The sequence below is a fragment of the Neovison vison genome, chromosome 4 (genome assembly GCF_020171115.1).
Source record: "Neovison vison isolate M4711 chromosome 4, ASM_NN_V1, whole genome shotgun sequence".
Taxonomy (NCBI): Eukaryota; Metazoa; Chordata; class Mammalia; order Carnivora; family Mustelidae; genus Neogale; species Neogale vison.
In genome coordinates, this window is record NC_058094.1 from 125,221,799 (window position 1) to 125,243,010 (window position 21,212).

Sequence of the window (21,212 nt, forward strand, 5' to 3'; positions counted from 1 at the left end):
ACTTCCTATCCATGTGGCCTTGGACAAGCCACTTAGCCTTTCTAAGCTTCAGATTTTATAGCTGTAAAAAGGGGATAAATGGTACCTAACTGGTAAGGTTTTTATGTGAATTAAGTGATCTTGTGGACAAACATATACCAGTGTCTAATATGTAATGACCTGATAAATAGTCATTATTATTATAGATAGGGGGTTGCCCGTATCTTGTTTGGAGCTGCAGTAAGGAGGAAAGTCAGTAGAGAGAACACTGAAGATGGGAGGGGGACCAAAGATGTATGGACTCCTGGGGAATGTCGGCAGTTGAACCTGGGGAATTTAGTTGCCTGGACCTTCTCTGTGGTTCTTCTGCCCAAGCCCCAGCCAGGTTATTTCAGGTATTACTAGAGGAAGTACAGTTTAATCTTTGTTTTATAGCCAGTAGAAGATAAGTGTTATTTCATTTTCCCTAGCTTATTTATTAATATTCATTTAGCTGTTAATACACATTTACTGAGATACTGGTAGACCTTATTCTAGGTGCTGAAGATATCACAGAGAACATACACCCCTGTCACAGCTAACATTCTAGAGGAGAGACATATATTCATCTGACAAGTTAAATATCAGATAGTGATAAGGACTTTAGAGAGAATGAAAATATAATAAAATGCTAAGGAGTTCTTAGAAGCTTCTGTTGGATTGGGTGGTCAGGGAAGGTGTGTTCAGGATCACATAATCAGTAGTAGCCAGCCATGTGTAGATTGGAAGGAAGACCATTCTAGGTCGTGCAGAGTCTCCAGGATGGAAATAAGGAAGCTATGGGTGTGTTCAGAGAACAGCAAGAAGACCAGTAGGACCCCCGATAGAGGGCAGTGGGAAAATTGAGATTAGGCCAGAGAGCAGACAATAACTAAGACACAAAGATACGCAGTTTGGATTTACTCTGGGTGACTTGGAAAGCCCGTAGAAAGCGCTAGGCAGGACAGTAGGACACTCTGATTTAGATTTTCAGGAGATCACTATGATCACAAGAAGCGACCATGAGGGAGGTAGACCAGAGCAGGAGGCTAATGATAGAGGCTGTGAGAGATGTTTTATTTTGTTCCCTCTTTTCTTTTTATGATCAAGCCAAATCCCCAGGCGGGAGCTCTCAGTTGCTTGGAAGCCTCACAGCTGTCCTTGAACTGATCCCCCTCAGGAGAGTTATGCTGATCATGGAGGTGCTGTGGGTCTGGAGTGGACAGAGACAAGCAGGGATTTGCTTGCTGAGGGCCCTTGACCTGCCTCTTCACCAGAGCTGCATGAATGGGATTTGAAATATGTTCAGTTATTTTCTTCTGGGGAGAGTTCATAGCTTCTCTCGCCGGTTTGTCAAAGGCCTGTTTGGCCATCAGAAAGTTAACCTTTGATAGTGTGTTGAGCACTGTGGGAGGTGTCATAGGAGTCATAGAAAGCAAAAGCACCAGTGGGAGTTCCTGCTTTCTAAGCACTCAGAAGTTAAGAAGAAAAAGAAAACACAGTTAGACACAATTAAGAAGAAAGGTGAGTGAAGCCAGGAGCGGGAAGGCCAGATCATCTGGTATTCAGGGCAAATATTAAAAGAAGAAATCTTTTCCCTTTAGTTTCTTTTCCTCACAGTTTGGCTTGTATGTCTAGGAATGCAGGTTTTGCTTTATCGTCAATGTTCATAAAAGCCACAAGATGGCGGGGTTGCTCCTTAAAATGAATGTGAGTAAGGGGTGGGAGGGAAGAGAGGAGAGATAGATTGACAGAGGAGAAAGGGAGGGAAAGAATGAATGTATGTGGAGTGTTCCTCTCTGATTTTTCATAACCTTCTTAATTTTCCTCACCCCATTACTTGAACATACAATAGAACTGGCATGCTTAGATATTTTCTCTTTTATTTATTTATTTGTTTGTTTTTTTAATAGATTTTATTTATTTATTTGACAGAGAGAGAGATCACAAGCAGGCAGAGAGGCAGGCAGAGAGAGAGAGAAGGAAGCAGGCTCCCGGCTGAGCAGAGAGCCCGATGCGGGGCTTGATCCCAGGACCCTGAGATCATGACCTGAGCCGAAGGCAGCGGCTTAACCCACTGAGCCACCCAGGCGCCCCAGATATTTTCTCTTTAATCTGAATTTTGATCATGGTGATTTTGGAATTGTAAAGCTAGAATAAAATTAAAAAGAAGTACCCGGATCCCATGCTTACCATTTTTTTCAGCTCTTTATTAAATTATTAATAAATCACTCTTCACATTGCTTTACGAAATACCATTTGATAATATCAGTTCCCTGCTTTAAAACTTTCTATTTATTGTCAGAAATATTTGGTGGTTGTCCCGATAGTCAATATTCAAATAGTTAAGGTTAAGTGTAAGATGAAACGGTGGAACGATTTTTGACTAATACTGTTGCAGGATGGTCAAGTACAGTGGTCAAGAAAGAATTCTTGGGAGGTTATATGGTGCAACTTAGTACATTTATTTAAATAGCATGGGGAGAGGACCTAAGGGCAGAAAGAGCTGCACTTTTTGCTGTATGAAGCTGGCGGTTATATGGTTAGTATTCAAGGGGGGAGGGATGTGCAGGGAGTATTAGATCATAAATGTCTTCTTAGAATTTTTACTTATAAAATAGTTTCCCAAGATTTCTCTGGTACTTACTCATTTTGATACAAACTGTCAGTGAGATGTGTAGGCAGTCATGAGACCCTTTAAGAATGTGGCAACCAGCACATATTTGATCCTTATAGAAACTGCAGGCTGTAGGTCAGCCTTCCAGGCTAAAGATGGACATTTTTCTACTTCTATCCCTCATCAGTATGTGTGTGTGTTTGTGTGTGTGTGTGTGTATTATATATATATGTGTGTGTGTATTATATATATATATGTGTGTGTGTATATTGTATATATATACCACATATATAATTATATATATATATATTATTGTCAGCTTCTTCTCTAAAATGAACAAATGCAAGTTTCCAAGTACAAAACTTCCAATTTTAATGTTTTTTAACAACATAATTACAGTGCTTTGAATATTTATTCTAATCAATTCAACATACCTTAAGGCAACCTCCTTTTTGTTATTCTCAATATGTTGTGGAAAGGGTAAGCTACTATGTTATTAGTATATTAATTAATGCATATTTATTAATGAAGTGTATTTAGCTTTCAATGTAAAATGTGCTTTGGTTATGCTGTCTTATCAAATAGAATCCCCATAAGAAATCTATGTGATAAATGTGAATATTGCCATTTTACAGATGAGCACATGGAGGACCAGGGAAATCAGATAAATTGTTGAAGATTTAGTAGTTCACACAGGGATAATTTGAATCCAGGTTTTTTCAATCCTGAAACTCATCCTTATTCACTATGCCATACTACCTCTAGAAGAATATATTTTTCTTTATTTTTAAAAAATTAAATTATTTTTGAGAGAGATAGAGAGTATGTGCACACTTGAGTTGCAGGTAAGGGCAGAGGGAGAGATAGAATCTTTTTTTAAAAAAATATTTTATTGGGCGCCTGGGTGGCTCAGCGGGTTAAGCCGCTGCCTTCGGCTCAGGTCATGAACTCCGAGTCCTCGGATCGAGCCCCGCATCGGGCTCTCTGTTCAGCGGGGAGCCTGCTTCCTCTTCTCTCTCTCTCTGCCTGCTTGTGATCTCTCTCAATAAATCTCTCTCAAATAAATAAATTAAAAAAAATTTTATTTGTTTATTTGACAGAGATCACAAGTAGGCAGAGAAGCAGGCAGAGAGAGAGGGAGGGAAGCCGTCTCCTGGCTGAGCAGAGAGTCCAATGCAGGGCTTGATCCCAGTACCCTGAGATCATGACCTGAGCCGAAGGCAGAGGCTTCAACCCACTGTGCCACCCAGGAACCCTGAGAGATAGAATCTTAAGCAGGCTCCACGCCCAGTGCAGAGTCTGATGCCTGGCTCGATCTGACCATCCTGAGATCATGACCTGAGCAAAATCAAGAGTTGGATCCTTAACTGACTCAACCACTCAGGTGCCCCTGTTTCTCTTTAAAAGAAGTACTTGGTGGTGGGTATTATAGAGGGCACGGCTTGCATGGAGCACTGGGTGTGGTGAAAAAATAATGAATAATGTTTTTCTGAAAATAAATAAATTGGAAAGTAAAAAAAAAAAAAAAAAAAAAAAAAAAAAGAAGTACTTGGGGGCGCCTGGGTGGCTCCGTTGGTTAAACAGCTGCTTTCGGCTCAGGTTGTGATCCCAGAGTCCTGGGATTGAGCCCCACGTGGGGCTCCCAGCTCCGTGGGGAATTTGGTTGCTTTTTCCTCTGACCATCTCCCCTCTCGTGCTCTCTCTCACTCTGTCTCTATCCCAAATAAATAAATAAAAATCTTTAAAAATATATATATAAATGAAGTACTTGTAAGTTGTAATTTAAAGTTATTAGGTATTTATGCCTCCTCTTTGTTGTAAACTGAACAAAAGAATTTGTATCACAAGGCCACTATTATGGTACACTTTTATTTAGCAAGTTGTTTGTTTTTCTGAGCATATTTTCCTGCAGGCCTTTATTTAGAAGACTCCCTTTAGAGTCATGCGCATGGTGAGGGTCCTCGATTGGTCCCATTTGAGGGATTTGGGCTCCTGGCCAGATTCCTGAGCACCTGATTTTTTTCCTCACTGAGAGCGGACTGAAACTTAATTCCTCCTCTTGACTTCCTGTTGAGATAACAGGTGGTTCACGGAACCCAGCGTTCCTATCTTATGGTGGAGCTTATCTCTGCTCCAGGGGGCCAGTTTAATGCTGGAGATACCGTTGTGTTAAAAACTATTTTGTGGAATACTGGAAGCCTCGTGTAGGGTGCCCTTTATAGTTGTAAAGTAGATGCACTGGAATATAAATTCACTCCTAATTCTTGATATTAATATCTGTATTTTTGCATAGAGAATGTTGCCTTTACATTGTTGCCCATTATGTTCCCTAGGTATCCCATTTATGCTTATCTAAAGATTTAAAAAGTAACAGTTCAGAATTTACAGATTTTTTTTTTGAAATTGGAATACAAATATGACAGAGGATAGGATTTTGTGTGACTAGTTTTTACCTGAATCAAGACTTTTTTTTATGGTTTTACCTTGTTCTTCATATAATAGTGTTTTAGAAAGATTTTTAATAAAAAATTAAAAAATTTTTTATTAACATAAAATGTATTATTTGTTTCAGGGGTACAGGTCTGTGATTCATCAGTCTTACATAATTCACAGTGCTCACCACAGCACATACCCTCCCTAATGTCCATCACCCAGCCACTCCATCCCTCCCACCTCCCTCTGCTCCAGCAACCCTCAGTTTGTTTCCTGAGTCTGTTATGGTTTGTCTCCCCCTCTGGTTTCATCCCATTTCATTTTTCTTCTCTTCCCCCATGATCCTCTGCCTTGTTTCTCAAATTCCACATATCAGTGAGATCATATGATAATTTTCTTTCTCTGACTTATTTTGCTTAGCATCATACCCTTTATTTCCATCCACGTCATTGCAAATGGCAAGATTTCATTTTTTGATGGCCATGTATTATTCCATTGTATATACATACACACTGCATCTTCTTTATCCATTTATCTGTCAATGGACAACTAGGCTCTTCCCATACATTAGCTATTAAGGACATTGATGCTATAAATATTGGGGTTCAGGTGCTCCCTTCTTTTCACTACAACTGTATCTTTGGGGTATATACCCGGTAGTGCAATTGCTGGGTTGTAGGGTAACTCTATTTTCAACTTTTTGAGGAACCTCCATCCTGTTTTCCAGAGTGGCTGCACCAGCTTGCATTCCCACCAACAGTGTAGGTAAATGGTTTTCCACCCCCTCACTTTAAATATGGGGGTGTCTTTGGGTCTAAAATGAGTCTCTTGCAGACAGCATATCGATGGGTCTTGTTTTGTTTTTGTTTTTGTTTATCCAGTCTGATACCTTGTGTCTTTTGATTGGGGCATTTAGTCCATTTACATGCAGGATAACTATTGGAAGACATGAATTTAGTGCCATTGTATTGCCTATAAGGTGACTGTTACTGTGTATTGTCTCTATTCCTTTCTGGTCTGTGTTACTTTTAGGCTTTCTCTTTGCTTAGAGCACCCCTTTCAATATTTCCTGTAGGGCTGGTTTGGTGATTGCAAATTCTTTTAGTTTTTGTTTGTCTTGGAAGCTTTTTATCTCTCCTTCTATTTTTAGTTCTAGCCTAGCTAGATATAGCATTCTTGGCTGCATATTTTTCTCATTTAGTACACTGAATATATCATGCCAGTCCTTTCTGTATATCATGCCAGTCCTTTCTGGCCTGCCAGGTCTCTGTGGATAGGTCTGCTGCCAATCTAGTGTTTTTATCATTGTAGGTTACAGACCTCTTGGTCCTGAGTTGCTTTTAGGATTTTCTTTTTGTCTCTGAGATTCGTAAGTTTTACTATTAGATGTCAGGGTATTGGCCCATTTTTATTGATTTTGAGGGGGGTTCTCTGTGCCTCCTGGATTTTGATGCTGTTTCCTTCTGCAAATTAGGGAAGTTCTCTGCTATAATTTGCTGCAGTATAGCCCCTACCCCTCTCTCTTCTTTTTCTGGAATCCCAATTATGCTAATATTATTTTGCTTTATGAGAACACTTATCTCTTGAATTCTCCCCTCGTGATCCAATACGTGTTTATCTCTCTTTTTCTCAGCTTCTTTTTTTCTCCATCATGTGGTCTGTGTCACTAATTCTCTCTTCTGCCTCATTTATCCAAACAGTAAGAGCCTCCATTTTTTATTGCACCTCATTAAAGGACTTTTTGATTTCAACTTGGTTAGATTTTAGTTCTCCAGAAAGGGATTTTCTAGTATCTTCTGTGCTTTTTTCAAGCCCAGCTAGCTTCTTTATAATAGTTATTTTGAACTCTAGTTCCAACATCTTACTAATGTCCATATTGATTAGGTCTCTGGCAGTTGGTACTACCTCTTTTTCCATTTTTTGAGGTGAGTTTTTACATTTTGTCATTTTGTTGAGAGGAGAATAGATGAATGAGAGAACAAAATGCTAAAAGGGTAACATTGACCCCAGAAAAATATTTGCTAAATTAATCAGCGAAGACCTGAAACTGGAGGTGGGGGTGGGGAAAAAGAATATGATCAGGCTGGTGAATAGAACAGAGCCACACACTAGATTGTGCATGTATTTTGGTCTATTAGAAGAAACTGTCACCCAAAATTTTAAAGAAAGGAAAAATTACATATATACAAAAATAAGGGTAAATATGATGAAGGGATGACTATGACTATAAAAATGAAAATTAAAAAAGTTTTTTAAAAAGGAATTGATAAGAAGTTGATTGAAAAAAGAAAGAAGAAAGATTAAAAAATAATGAGAGAATGTGATCAGGCAGGTTACTAGAACAAAGCCATACACTAGATTTAGGGTATATTTTGGTCTGTTATATGAATCTGCATCCAAAAGGGACCTCTGCCTTCGGCTCAGGTCATGATCCCAGGGTCCTGGGATCGAGCCCCGCATCGGGCTCTCTTCTCAGCGGGGAGCCTGCTTCCTCCTCTCTCTCTGCCTGCCTCTCTGCCTACTTGTGATCTCTGTCTGTCAAATAAATAAATAAATAATTAAAAAAAAAAAAGTTGGTTGAAAAAGGAAAGAAAAGGGGCACCTGGGTGGCTCAGTTGGTTAAGCAACTGCCTTTGGTTCAGGTCATGATCCTGGAGTCCTGGGATCAGGCCTGCCTCAGACTCCTTTCTCAGTACGGAGTCTGCTTCTCCCTCTGACCTTCCCCCTCTCATGCTCTTTCTCTATCTCATTCTCTCTTTCTCTCTCAAATAAATAAATACAGTCTTAAAAAAAAGGAAAGAAAAATTAAAGAAAAAGAAATAGAAAATGAAAAAAATTAACCTTGAAAGACTAAAGAATCATGGGAAAAAAACCCATGAATTCTATGTGCTATATTCCACTATGGCTGGAGATTTGCAGTTCTCATTGATCAGTAAACTTGGTCTTGACTGGATGTTCTTGTTGATCTACTGGGGGAGGGGCCTGTTGCACTAATTCTCAGGTGTCTTTTCCCCAGGTGGAGTTGCACTGTGAGGGACCAGACTAAGTAATCTACTCTGGTTAGCTATATGAGGCTTTTGTCTTTGAAGGCTTTCTGTGCAGCTTTAGAGGATGAGAATGAAAATGGCTGCCTCCCAGTCTCTGGCCCTGGAGCTGAGTGCTTGGCCCCTCTCCTCAGTAAGCCCTCAGGGAAAAACAGTGAATCACTCCTGTCTCCCTGGTCTCCGGCTACACTCTCTACTCACCTGGCCTGTGACCAAGCATTTCTATCTTAGGCTCATGATCCCATTTGGAGTCTCCAAACCTAGCAGATTCCTGAGGTGGGCTCCTGTGGTGTGCTCTTGTGCTCCTCCTCCCAGGGGGAGGAAGGGGAGTCTCCCCAGATCTGCCACTTTTTGGGTCCCTGCTCAAAGACTAGTGGCTCAGTAGTGCTGCAGATCATAGTTTATGGCAACCCCGAGCTGGCAACCCACTCCTCTGTTCACTGGTTGTGACTGGCTTCTCTGCTCCAAAACTGGGAGCTCTGCCACACTCGGGCCCCCTCAGTCTTTCTGTGACCCCTAGAGTCCTGAGACAACACTGTTCCAGTGAGGGTTCCACCCTTGCTTAGCCACTGGAGTGGTGTCCCTCAGTGGAGCAGACTTCTGAAAGTTCCAATTTTGTGCTCCACTGCTCTGTTGCTTGACAGGAGCTGGCTGATGGAGTCTCCCTTCCCCTCATGGTCTGTCTTCCCATATATTGCCCCAGATTCACTCTAAGTATGTCTTACCTTGCAGAAAGTGGTCATTTTTCTATTCATATAATTGCTGCTATTCTTTTCTTTGATCTCCTATTGAGTTTGTACATGCTCAGAATGGTTTGATAACTATCTAGCTGAATTCCTGGGAACAGACGAAATTCAGATCTCCTATTCCTCCGCCATCTTGGACCTCTGAGTCATATAATAGTTTTAACTGAAAAATAAATGTAGTGGAAAGAAGACTGTCTATGAATAATTATGGAAGTTGCTGATGGATTTATTGTATGATTCTCTCTACTTTATGTATGAAACTTTCTATAATAATGCATAAAGGAGATAGATACATGTTGTGACATCTTTTCTGTCATCAGTAATGATAAATATAATTTAATCTTGAACTACTTTAATTTCTTAATGTTAAGTGATAATTTTATCTGGGGATTTTATTTTATATATCTATATTTTTTCTTTATTCCGAAGCCACATGAGAAAAATTGACAAAATTGTGTATATTTAAAGTGCACAGCATGTTTCTGTATCTTTGCTATTGTGAATAATGCTACAGTGAATATAGGAGTCCAGATACCTTATGGAGGCACTGATTTTATTTTATTTGGATATATGTACCCAGAAATGGGATTGCTGGATCATAGGATAGTTCCATTTTACATTTGTTTTCATAGGATAGTTCCATTTTAAATTTGTTTTATTGAGGGATTTTCATAATGTTTTCTGTAATAGCTATACCAATTTACATTCCTATCAATATTGCTGAAGAGTTCCCTTTTTTCCATGACCTTGCCAATATTTGTTAGCTCTTGTCTTTTTGATAATAGCTATCCTAACAAGGATGTGATAATATCTCACTGTGAGTTTGATTTGCATTTCCCTGATGATTAGTGAAGTTGAGCATCTTTTCAAGTAACTGTTGGTCTTTTGTTATGTCTTCTTTGGAAAAATATCTATTCAGGTTCTGTTTGCCCATTTTTAAATCAGATTATTTGATTTTTTGGTGCTACTTGGTTGTATGAGTTTCATATAAATTTTGGATATTAACCCTTTATCAGAAACATGGTTTGCAAATACTTTCTCCCATTCTGTAGGTTGTCTTTTCATTTCTGATTGTTCCCTTTGCTTCACAGAAGTCTTTTTAGTTTAATATAATTCCATTTGTCTATTTTTGCCTATGGTTTTGGTGTCATATCCAAAAATTATTGCCAAGGTCAGTGTGAAGGAGCTTTATCTTTATGTTTTCTTCTAGAAATTTTATGATTTAAGATATTATATTTATGCCTTTAAACCATTTTGAGTTGATTTTTGTGTATAGAGTTGATTTTTGTGTATAGTGTAAGATAGGGATCAATTTCATTTTTTTTGCATGTGAATATCTGTTTTTTCAGCACCATTTATTGGACAGACTATCCATTAACATTCTGTGTTCTTGGTACTCTTGTCAAAGATTAGTTGACCATATATGCATGGGTTTATTTTTGGGCTCTGTATTCTGTTTCATTGGTCCATTTGTCTGTTTTATGCCAGTACCATATACCGTTTTGATTACTGTAGCTTTGTAATATATTTTGAAATCAGGAAGTGTGATGTCTCCAGCTTTGTTCTTTTCCTTACATTAGCTTTGGCTATTTGGGGTCTTTTGTGGTTTCATATAAATTTAAGATTATTTTTCTAATTCCATAAAAAGTGCCATTGGGATTTTGATAGAAATTATGTTGAATCTGTAGATGGCTTTGGGTAGTGTTGATGTTTTAACAGTGTTCATTCTTCTAGTCCAAGAGCATGGGTTATCTTTCTATTTAATGTGTTTTCAGTTTCTTCCATCAGTGTCTATTTATAATCTTCATTGTATAGCTCTCTTATCTTTTTGGTTAATATATTACACATGTATTTTTTAGAGATTTTATTTATTCATTTGAGAGACAGAATTTATTCATTTATTCATTTGGGAGACAAGTAGGGGGAGAGGGAGAGGGAGAAACAGACTCCCTGCTGAACTGGGAGGCTGATGTGAGGCTCAATCCTAGGACTTGGAGATCATGACCTGAGCTGAAAGCAAATGCTTAACTATCTGAGCCATTCAAGTCCCCCAGTATTTTATTATTTTTGGTACTACTGTAAATGGGATTGCTTTCTTCATTTCTCTTTCATTTGATTTGTTGTTGGTATATAGAAATGCAACAGATTTTTAAAAAATTTATGTATTTATTTGAGTGAGGGAGGGAGAGAACAAAAGAGAGTATGAATGGGGGAGGGCAGAGAGAAAGAGAAAATCTCAGGCAGACTTACCCTTGAACACAAAGCCCCAAAATGGGGCTTGACCACAACCTAGAGATCATGACCCGAGTGAAACCAAGAGTTGGAGACTCTACCGACTGAACCCCTGAGGCACCTCAGATGCAACATATTTTTGTACAATGATTTTGTATTCTGAAGTTTTACTAAATTTGTCTCACAGTTTTTTGATGGAGTCCTTAGGGTTTTCTCTATGTAAGATCACATCATTCAAAAACAGTTTTACTTCTTCCTTTCTGATTTGAATGCATTTTATTTCTTTTCCTTGCTTAATTGCTTTGGGTAGGTCTTCCAATATTATGTTGAATAAAAGTGGTGTGAGAGTAGGTACTATTGTTTTGTTCCTGATTTTAGAGGAAAAGCTTTTGGCTTTTCACCATTTCATATGGTGTTAGCTCTGGGTTTGGCATATATGGCCTTTATTATGTTGTGCTACATTCCCTCCATAGTCAATTTGTTCAGAGTTTTTATTAGAAATGGATGTTGAATTTTGTCAGATGCTTTATCTGTATCTATTGAGATAGTCATATGATTTTTATCCTTCACTTTATTGATGTGAAATATCACATTGATTGATTTGTGGATGTTGAACCATCCTTTCATTCCTGGAATAAATCCCACTTGGTCATGGTGTATTAATGTTCTATTGAGGGGCACCTGGATGGCTCAGTGGGTTAAAGCCTCTGCCTTTGGCTCGGGTCATTATCCTGGGGTCCTGGGATTGAGCCCCGCGTCGGGCTCTCTGCTTGGCGGGGAGCCTGCTTCCATTCCTCTCTCTGCCCACTTGTGATCTGTCTAAAAAATAAATAAAATCTTAAAAAAAATGTTCTATTGAATTTGGTTTTTGCTAATTTTTTTTTAAAAGATTTTTTCTTTATTTATCTGACAGAGATCACAAGTACGCAGAGAGGCAGGCAGAGAGAGAGGAGGAAGCAGGCTCCCTGCAGAGCAGAGAGCCCGTTGCGGGGCTCGATCCCAGGACCCTGGGATCATGACCTGAGCCGAAGGCAGAGGTCCCTTTTGGATGCAGATTCATATAACAGACCAAAATATACCCTAAATCTAGTGTATGGCTTTGTTCTAGTAACCTGCCTGATCACATTCTCTCATTATAAACCCACATATTAACCCACTGAGCCACCCAGGCGCCCCATGGTTTGCTAATTTTTGCTGAGGACTTTTGTATCATTGGGGTTATTGACTTGTAATTTTCTTTTCTTATAGTGTCCTAGTTGGTTTTGGTTTCAGGGTAATGCTGACCTTGTAAAATGAGTTTAGTAGCATTCCCTCCTCTTCTATTTTTGGGAAATATTTGAGAAGGGTTGATATTAATTCTTCTTTAGGTATTTATAGTAGAATTCACCAGTGAAGCCATTTGGTCTTGGACTTTTGTACTTTAGGTTTTTGATTATTGATACAATCTCCTTATTAGTAATTGGTTGGTTCAGATTTTATATTTCTTCATAAATCATTCCTGGTAGGTCATATGTAGGAATTTATCCATTTATTATAGGTTGTCTCATATGTTGTTGTATAATTGTTCATAATAGTCTTTTATATCCTTTGTATTTCTGTGGCATCAGTTGTAACTTGTCTTTCATTTCTGATTTTTCTTACTTGAGTTTTGTCTCTTTTTTCTTAATTATCTAGCTAAAAATTGTTTTCTTAGTTTTTCATATTTACCTGTTCTGATTTTTGTTATTTTCTTCCATCTGCTAACTTTGGCCTTAGTTTGTTCTCCCTTTTTCTAGTTCCTTGAAGTGCAAAATTAGGTTGTTTTGTATTCTGAAGTTTTACTAAAAACTTTTTTCTCAGTGTAGGTATTTTTCACTGTATACTTCCCTCTTAGAATGGCTTTTACTATATCTTACAAGTTTTGTTAAGTTGTATTTTCATTTTCATTTGTTTCAAGATTTTTTTTGGTTTATCTTTTGATTTCCTCTTTGACCCATTTTTTTTTTCAGGAGCATGTTTTTTAATCTCCATGTATTTGTGAATTTTCCAACTTTCTTCTTATAATCGATGTCTAGTTTAATACCTCCATGATCAGAAAAAGTGCTTGAGAAGGTTTCAATCTTCTTAAATTAATTAAGACTAGTTTTGCAGCATAACATACGATCTATCCTGGAGAAGGTTTCAGGTGTATGCTTGAGCAAAATGTGTATTTTGCTGCTGTTGGATGGACTGTTCTATAAATATCTGTTAAATCTATCTGGTTTAATGTGTAGTTTAAGTGCAATGATTTCATATTGATTTTCTTTCTTTATTATCTATCCATTGTGGAGAGTAGGGTAGTCAACCCTACTGTTATTGTATTGCTATCTATTTCTCCCTGCATGTCTGTTAATATTTGCTTTAGATATTTAGTTGCTTCTATGTTAGGTTCATAAATATCTACAAATGTTATATCTTCTCATTGGATTAACTTTTTTATCATTATGTAATGCCGTTCTTTGTTTCTTATTGGAATCTTTGGCTGAAAGTATATTTTACTTGATATACCTACCCCTGCTTTCTTTTGGTTTCATTTGCATAGACTATTTTTTCTATCCCTTCATTTTCAGTCTCTGTACTTGAATCTTAAATAAATCTTTTGCAGGCAGCATGTAGTTGGGTCTTTTTTAAAAAGAAATCTGTTTAGCTATTATATGCTTTTGATTGAAGAATTTAGTGCATTTGCATTAAAGTAATTATTGATAAGTATGGACCTTACTGTGTCATTTTGTTAATTGTTTTCTGGTTGTTTTGAAACTGCTGTTTCTTCCTCTTTTGTTTTCTTTTATGATTTGATGATTTTCTGTGGTGCTATGCTTAGATTTCTTTCTCTTTTGTGTGTCTGCTATAGGTTTTTGCTTTGTACTATCGTGAGGCTTATGTAAAACATCTTACAGTTATAATAGTCTGTTTTACTTTTACTTTTTTAAAAAAATATTTATTTATTTATTTATTTGAGAGAGAGCACACAGGAGCAGAGGGGAAGGGAGGGAGAGTCCTAAGCAGACTATCGCTGAGCATGGAGCCTGATGTGGGGCTTGATCTCATGACTCTGAGATCATAACCTGAGCTGAAATCAAGAGTTGGACACTCAAGTGACTATGCCACCGAAGTGCCCATATAACAGTCTATTTTAAGCTGATAACAACCTAACTTGGGTTGTATGGAAAACTTCTGAATTTTTACATTCTCCCCTGACATTTTAAGGTTTTGATTTCATAATTTACATTTTTTAATGTATCCATTAGGAAATTACTGTGATTATGGGAATTCTTAATACTTTGGTCTTTTAACTTTTTTTTGGTCTTTTAACTTTTATATTACAGTTGTAGAAATGACTTACCTACCACCACTACAACATTAGAGTATTCTGAATTTAACTATATATTTACCTTTTCTGGTGAGTTTTATACCTTGACATGTTTTAATGTAACTAATTAGCACTCTTTCATTTTATCCTGAAGAACTCCTTTTAACATAATTGTAAGGCTGGTCTAGTGGTGATGAAGTCCTCCAGCTTTTGTTCGTCTGGAAAATTCTTTATCTCTTCTTTGATTTGGAAGGATAACTCTTAGATAGAGTGTCTTTGGCTGGCAACATTTTTTATTTCAGTATTTTGAATATCTTATTCACTCCCTTCTGGCCTACATGGTTTTTGTAAAATCCACTGATAGACTTATGACAATTTTCTTGTATGCAACAAGTTGCTTTTCTTTTGCTGGCTTTCTTTGTCACCGTTGACAATTTAATTATAATGTGTCTGCATATGAATCTCCTTAGATTCATCTTATTTGGTACTTCTTGGGCTACCTGAATCTGGACATCTTGTTTTTTCTTTCAGATAAGGACAGTTTTGAGGCATTTCTTTAAAATCGCTTTTGCCTCTTCCTCTCTCTCTCTTCTTCTTCTGGGGTCTCTTTAATGTGAATATTTTTCTTTTTGATGATGTCCCATAAGTCCCTTAAACTATCGTCACTCTTTTTCCTCTTTGCTTCTCTGATTAGGTGTATTCCATTGCCTATCTTCTAACTTGCTGTTTTTTTCTTCCCATTGATCTAGTCTGTGGTTGAGTGTCTCCATCAAATTTTTCACTTTAGTTATTGTATTCTTCAGCTCTGTCATTTCTGTAGCACTTTTTGATATTCTCTGTTGAAATTGTCACTTTGTTCATACATCATTCTTCTGGTCTTGGTGAGCATCTTTATGTTATTTTGAGCTCTCTATCAGATAAATAACATTTCTATTTCTGTCAGATCAGTCTGGAAATTTACCTTTTTCTCTTGTTTGGAACATATTCCTGTTTCTTCACTTTGATTCTTTATGTTGGTTTCTATATATTAGCCAAAACAGCCACCTTTCTCAGTCTTGACACTGGTCTTGTGTAGGAGATGACTCTCATCAATCAGTCTGGTCTGAGTGCCAGGTTCCCTCAGATCTTTATGATTGCCTTTGTTCTTTGTGGCTCCTCGTGGTTGGGGGTGTGCCAAGATCCATCTGTGTCCCCAGGGGGATGATAGCAGTTGGGACCTAGATGCATGTTGATCAGACAACAGCTGGGAAAGTATGCAGTCAAACCCTTCTGGGGAGAAAGGTGAAACACCTGGTGAGAGACAGGTGTTTGTGCCTTCTCCTTCTGCACTGAGCTGGGATGTATAGCCATGGAGTTTGCTCCTGAGCCTGTTTAAAAACTGCTTCTTTGTCTGGTATAGCCCTGTGTCTGCAAAACCCATTGGCTGTCAGAGCCAGGTGATCTGGGGGCCCATCCCTTGGGCAGTAGGTGCAAAGGCTGATGTGCCAGACTTGTGTAGATGCTCTTTCCAGAGAGACACTGCTTACCTCATATTGGAGTGAGCATGAGTGTGACCCACTAGCTCTTTTGGGTTCCAGGAGGGATTGCAGTGAGCACCTAGATATATATTAATTATAGTCCAAATCCTCAGGTAGCAGCTTTTAAAGTATGCAGTGAGACCCTTTGCAGGGAAAGACTGGGAGATGGATGGTTTACCTGATCCCTCTGTGTTGATCCCTGGAAAGATAGCTGTGGTTAGTTCTCCTGTGCCTGTCAACACCTTCTTTTTCTGTTTGTTATAGTCCAAAGGGACTCATGAATGTAAGCTCTGCTTGGTCTTACAGCTAGGTACTTTGGGGCTTGCTCCTCATGTGGGAGCCTTTAAAGTTGGGGCCCCAGATGTGTGGTCCAAACCCTTCAGTCCTTGAGGAGAAGCTATGAGTTGGGGGCTCCCTCCTGAATATATGGTGTTGTGCCTGAAGTGGGGTTTAAACACCCATTTAGATGTGGGTATTTTCTCTATCACCAATGTATAGGAGTCAAACAAATAGTTCTGGATTTCTCTCAGAGGGAATTGCTCCACGTGGTGCTGTACATTTGTTGTGTCTGTGGGAGAGGGACAATCCAGAAAGCTCCCATATTGCCATTTTGGTAAAAAACAAAACAAAGCAAAAACTTCTTTAGTTTTTTTTATTAATTTAGTTGTTATAGATTGTTTTTTAAAATTGTTTTATATGACAAGTATTCATTCATTCATTTTTATCAATGAGTGTTATTAAATTCTTCTCTAGATGCTGTGACTACAGCAGTGAATCAAATAGAAAAAAGTTCTGGAGCACAGATTTTGGTAGGAGAGCAGACAGAAAATAAATCAATAAACACATAGCTATATTATATATCTTGTAATAAGTGCTACAGAGACAAATGTCAGGGGGATTCAAAGTGAGAAGTGAGAGTGCTCTTTTACAAGTGTTCTCTGGGGAAGGTCTTTCTGGTAAGGAGATGTTTGAGTGCCGATTTGGAGAATGTGAGAGAGTGTGAGGTGTGTGGATATATGGCGTGAAATGAAGGGAGAGCATTCCAGCTGCCTGGAGAAGCAAGCAAAGGCCCCGAGGTACCTCTTTTTGATCTTTCTAAAGTGAGGTATGCAGGACATTTCAGCTAATAGCTGATGGCTGTTTCATGTGTCCTCTTTCTGGTTGATACCATAGGATATGGAGACAGATACATGTAGTACCTGAAATAATCTTTTCCATTCAACAGTAAGTGCCAGGACTGGAAGAGAGCAGGAGAAATTATTGTGTTCTTTCGATTTTTGCTGATGGCCTCCCCCCCACCCAAAAAAAAGGAAAGAGAAAAGAAAAAGTAATACCTTCACTTTCTTTTTGTAATCTTAAAAAGCACTGTTAGGTTATGTAATCATATTGTTTATGATCAAAAATTTTAGCTGGGGCACCTGGGTGGCTCAGTTGATTCAGTATCTGCCTTCAGCTCAGGTCATGATCCCAGGGTCCTGGGAGCTAGTTCGGCACTGGGCTCCCTGCTCAGTGGGGAGCCTGATTCTCCTCTCTCCTTGCTCCTCCCTCTGTCTCCTGCTCATGCTCTCTCTCTCTCTTTCTCTCTCTCTTTCTGTCAAATAAATAGATAAATAAAATCTTTAGAAATAATTTCTAGTCATCATTTATATATATATGTATACACACAGATATATGAAAAATGTAAACAGAATCTAGAGATACACTATTTTATTTTACTTTGTTATTGTTTTGTATAGAACAAGAGTAGCATATATGAATGGAGCTGGGAGGCAAGATTAAATCAGTGAATCAGGCTTAGGCATTAAGGAGTAAGAGTCACGGAGGAATGGCAAATTGGAGAATTTGTTTCCCTATATAAAGGGAAGAGCTGTTATTAACTCTAATTGATTGTTGTGTGGGCCTTGTTTTGAATTATTTTCTGATTTTTCAAGAAATTTGCATTTTATGTGCTATCTCCTGCTTTTTTAAAATGTTGGAAACTACATGAAGACATTTCAGGACCCTCTTCAGGCCAGACAGAACATTCATGCAGTGGGATCTAGCCCTCAAGTTACCAGTTTGCAACGTTTTGGGATATAAGATCATGAATAATTTTTATTGCTTCCTTTTCAAGGGGTACTATCGATCTCATAGTATAAATTGCTCAAGATTTCTGGCTACAAACATGTCATTGTACTCTTTTAAAAAAATTTATTTATTTTTTTCAGCATAACAGTATTCATTGTTTTTGCACCACACCCAGTGCTCCATGCAATCTGTGCCCTCTGTAATACCCACCACCTGGTTCCCCCAACCTCCCACCCTTGCCCCTTCAAGCCCCTCAGATTGTTTTTCAGAGTCCATAGTCTCTCATGATTCACCTCCCCTTCCAATTTCCCTCAACTCCCTTCTCCTCTCCATCTCCCCTTTTCCTCCATGCTATTTGTTATGCTCCACAAATAAGTGAAACCATATGTCATTGTACTCTTCTCTCCTTGCATGATGCTACTGACTATGTCCATTCTTCTCATTTTAGGGTATGGCCAGACAGGCCCATTGTCTCAGCGAGCTGGTTATGATGCTGTTGCCTCTGCTGTTTCTGGTCTGATGCATATCACAGGGCCTGAGGTAGGTATCAGTCTTCAGAATATTCATAAATTTCCCCCCTGTTTATTCCAAAGGGATTTTCTTATTCACTAACCTATAAGGTTAAATTTGAGTTAATTTTAGAAAGAAACTAGGGAAAGTGAAATCTTATTGAAAACGGAGGTGTTTATTACAAATGTACTTGAGGTTAAATGTCAATGTGGCCCCATGGAAGAATAATAATTTTTTTTCCAATTTATTTATTTTCAGAAAAACATTATTCATTATTTTTTCACCACACCCAGTGCTCCATGCAATCCGTGCCCTCTATAATACCCACCACCTGGTACCCCAACCTCCCACCCCCCCGCCACTTCAAACCCCTCAGATTGTTTTTCAGAGTCCATAGTCTCTCATGGTTCACCTCCCCTTCCAATTTACCCAAATTCCCTTCTCCTCTCTAACACCCCTTGTCCTCCATGCTATTGGTTATGCTCCACAAATAAGTGAAACCATATGATAATTTACTCTCTCTGCTTGACTTATTTCACTCAGCATAATCTCTTCCAGTCCCGTCCATGTTGCTACAAAAGTTGGGTATTCATCCTTTCTGATGGAGGCATAATACTCCATAGTGTATATGGACCACATCTTCCTTATCCATTCATCCCTTGAAGGGCGTCTTGGTTCTTTCCATAGTTTGGCGACCGTGGCCATTGCTGCTATAAACATTGGGGTACAGATGGCCCTTCTTTTCATGACATCTGTGTCTTTGGGGTAAATACCCAGGAATGCAATTGCAGGGTCATAGGGAAGCTCTATTTTTAATTTCTTGAGGAATCTCCACACTGTTCTCCAAAGAGGCTGCACCAACTTGCATTCCCACCAACAGTGGAAGAGGGTTCCCCTCTCTCCACATCCTCTCCAACACATGTTGTTTCCTGTTTTGTTAATTTTGGCCATTCTAACTGGTGTAAGGTGATATCTCAATGTGGTTTTGATTTGAATCTCCCTGAGGGCTAATGATGATGAACATTTTTTCATGTGTCTGATAGCCATTTGTATGTCTTGATTGGAGAAATGTCTGTTCATATCTTCTGCCCATTTTTTGACGTGTTTGCCTGTTTCGTGTGTGTTGAATTTGAGGAGTTCATTATAGATCCTGGATATCAACCTTTTGTCTGTACTGTCATTTGCAAATATCTTCTCCCATTCTGTGGGTTGCCTCTTTGTTTTGTTGACTGTTTCCTTTGCTGTGCAGAAGCTTTTGATTTTGATGAAGTCCCAAAAGTTTATTTTCGCTTTTGTTTCCTTTGCCTTTGGAGACGTATCTTGAAAGAAGTTGCTGTGGCTGATATCGAAGAGATTACTGCCTATGTTCTCCTCTAGGATTCTGATGGATTCCTGTCTCACGTTGAGGTCTTTTATCCATTTTGAGTTTATCTTTGTGTACGGTGTAAGATAATAGTCGAGTTTCATTCTTCTACATATAGCTGTCCAGTTTTCCCAGCACCATTTATTGAAGAGACTGTCTTTTTTCCACTGTATATTTTTTCCTGTTTTGTCGAAAATTAATTGACCATAGAGTAGAGGGTCCATATCTGGGCTCTCTACTCTGTTCCACTGGTCTATGTGTCTGTTTTTATGACAGTACCATGCTGTCTTGGTGATCACAGCTTTGTAATAAAGCTTGAAATCAGGTAAGGTGATGCCGCCAGCTTTATTTTTGTTTTTCAACATTTCCTTAGTGATTCGGGGTCTCTTCTGATTCCATACAAATTTTAGGATTATTTGCTCCAGCTCTTTGAAGAATGCCGGTGAAATTTTGATCGGAATGGCATTAAAAGTATAGATTGCTCTAGGCAGTATAGACATTTTAACAATGTTTATTCTTCCGATCCAAGAGCATGGAATGGTCTTCCATCTATTTGTGTCTTCTTCAATTTCTTTCATGAGTGTTCTGTAGTTCCTTGAGTACAGATCCTTTACCTCTTTGGTTAGGTTTATTCCCAGGTATCTTATGGTTCTTGGTGCTATAGTAAATGGAATCGATTCTCTAATTCCCCTTTCTGTATTTTCATTGTTAGTGTATAAGAAAGCCACTGATTTCTGCACATTGACTTTGTATCCTGCCACGTTGCTGAATTGCTGTATGAGTTCTAGTAATTTGGGGGTGGAGTCTTTTGGGTTTTTCATATAAAGAATCATGTCATCTGCGAAGAGAGAGAGTTTGACTTCTTCATTACTAATTTGGATACCTTTTATTTCTCTCTGTTGTCTGATTGCTGTTGCTAGGACTTCTAATACTGTGTTGAACAAGAGTGGTGAAAGTGGGCATCCTTGTCTTGTTCCTGATCTCAATGGGAAGGCTGCAAGCTTTTTCCCATTGAGGATGATATTTGCTGTGGGTCTTTCATAGATAGATTTGATGAGGTTCAGGAATGTTCCCTCTATCCCTATACTTTGAAGCGTTTTAATCAGGAACGGATGCTGGATTTTGTCAAATGCTTTTTCTGCATCAATTGAGAGGACCATGTGGTTCTTCTCTCTTCTCATATTAATTTGTTGTATCACATTGATTGATTTGCGAATGTTGAACCATCCTTGTAGCCCAGGGATGAATCCCACCTGATCATGGTGGATAATATTTTTAATGTGCTGTTGGATCCTGTTGGCTAGAATCTTGTTGAGAATCTTAGCATCCATATTCATCAGTGATATTGGTCTAAAATT

General features: G+C 38.5%; 1 protein-coding gene across 3 annotated transcripts in view; it reads left to right on the top strand.

The window, feature by feature from the left end:
- SUGCT (succinyl-CoA:glutarate-CoA transferase) overlaps positions 1-21,212 on the top strand; it is an 827,195-nt gene that overhangs the window by 90,981 nt on the left and 715,002 nt on the right. For all 3 annotated transcript variants that reach the window (XM_044245656.1, XM_044245658.1, XM_044245657.1), the window contains exon 7: positions 18,430-18,521. In XM_044245656.1, coding sequence (XP_044101591.1) covers positions 18,430-18,521 — 92 coding nt within the window. The remainder of the gene's footprint in view (positions 1-18,429; positions 18,522-21,212) is intronic.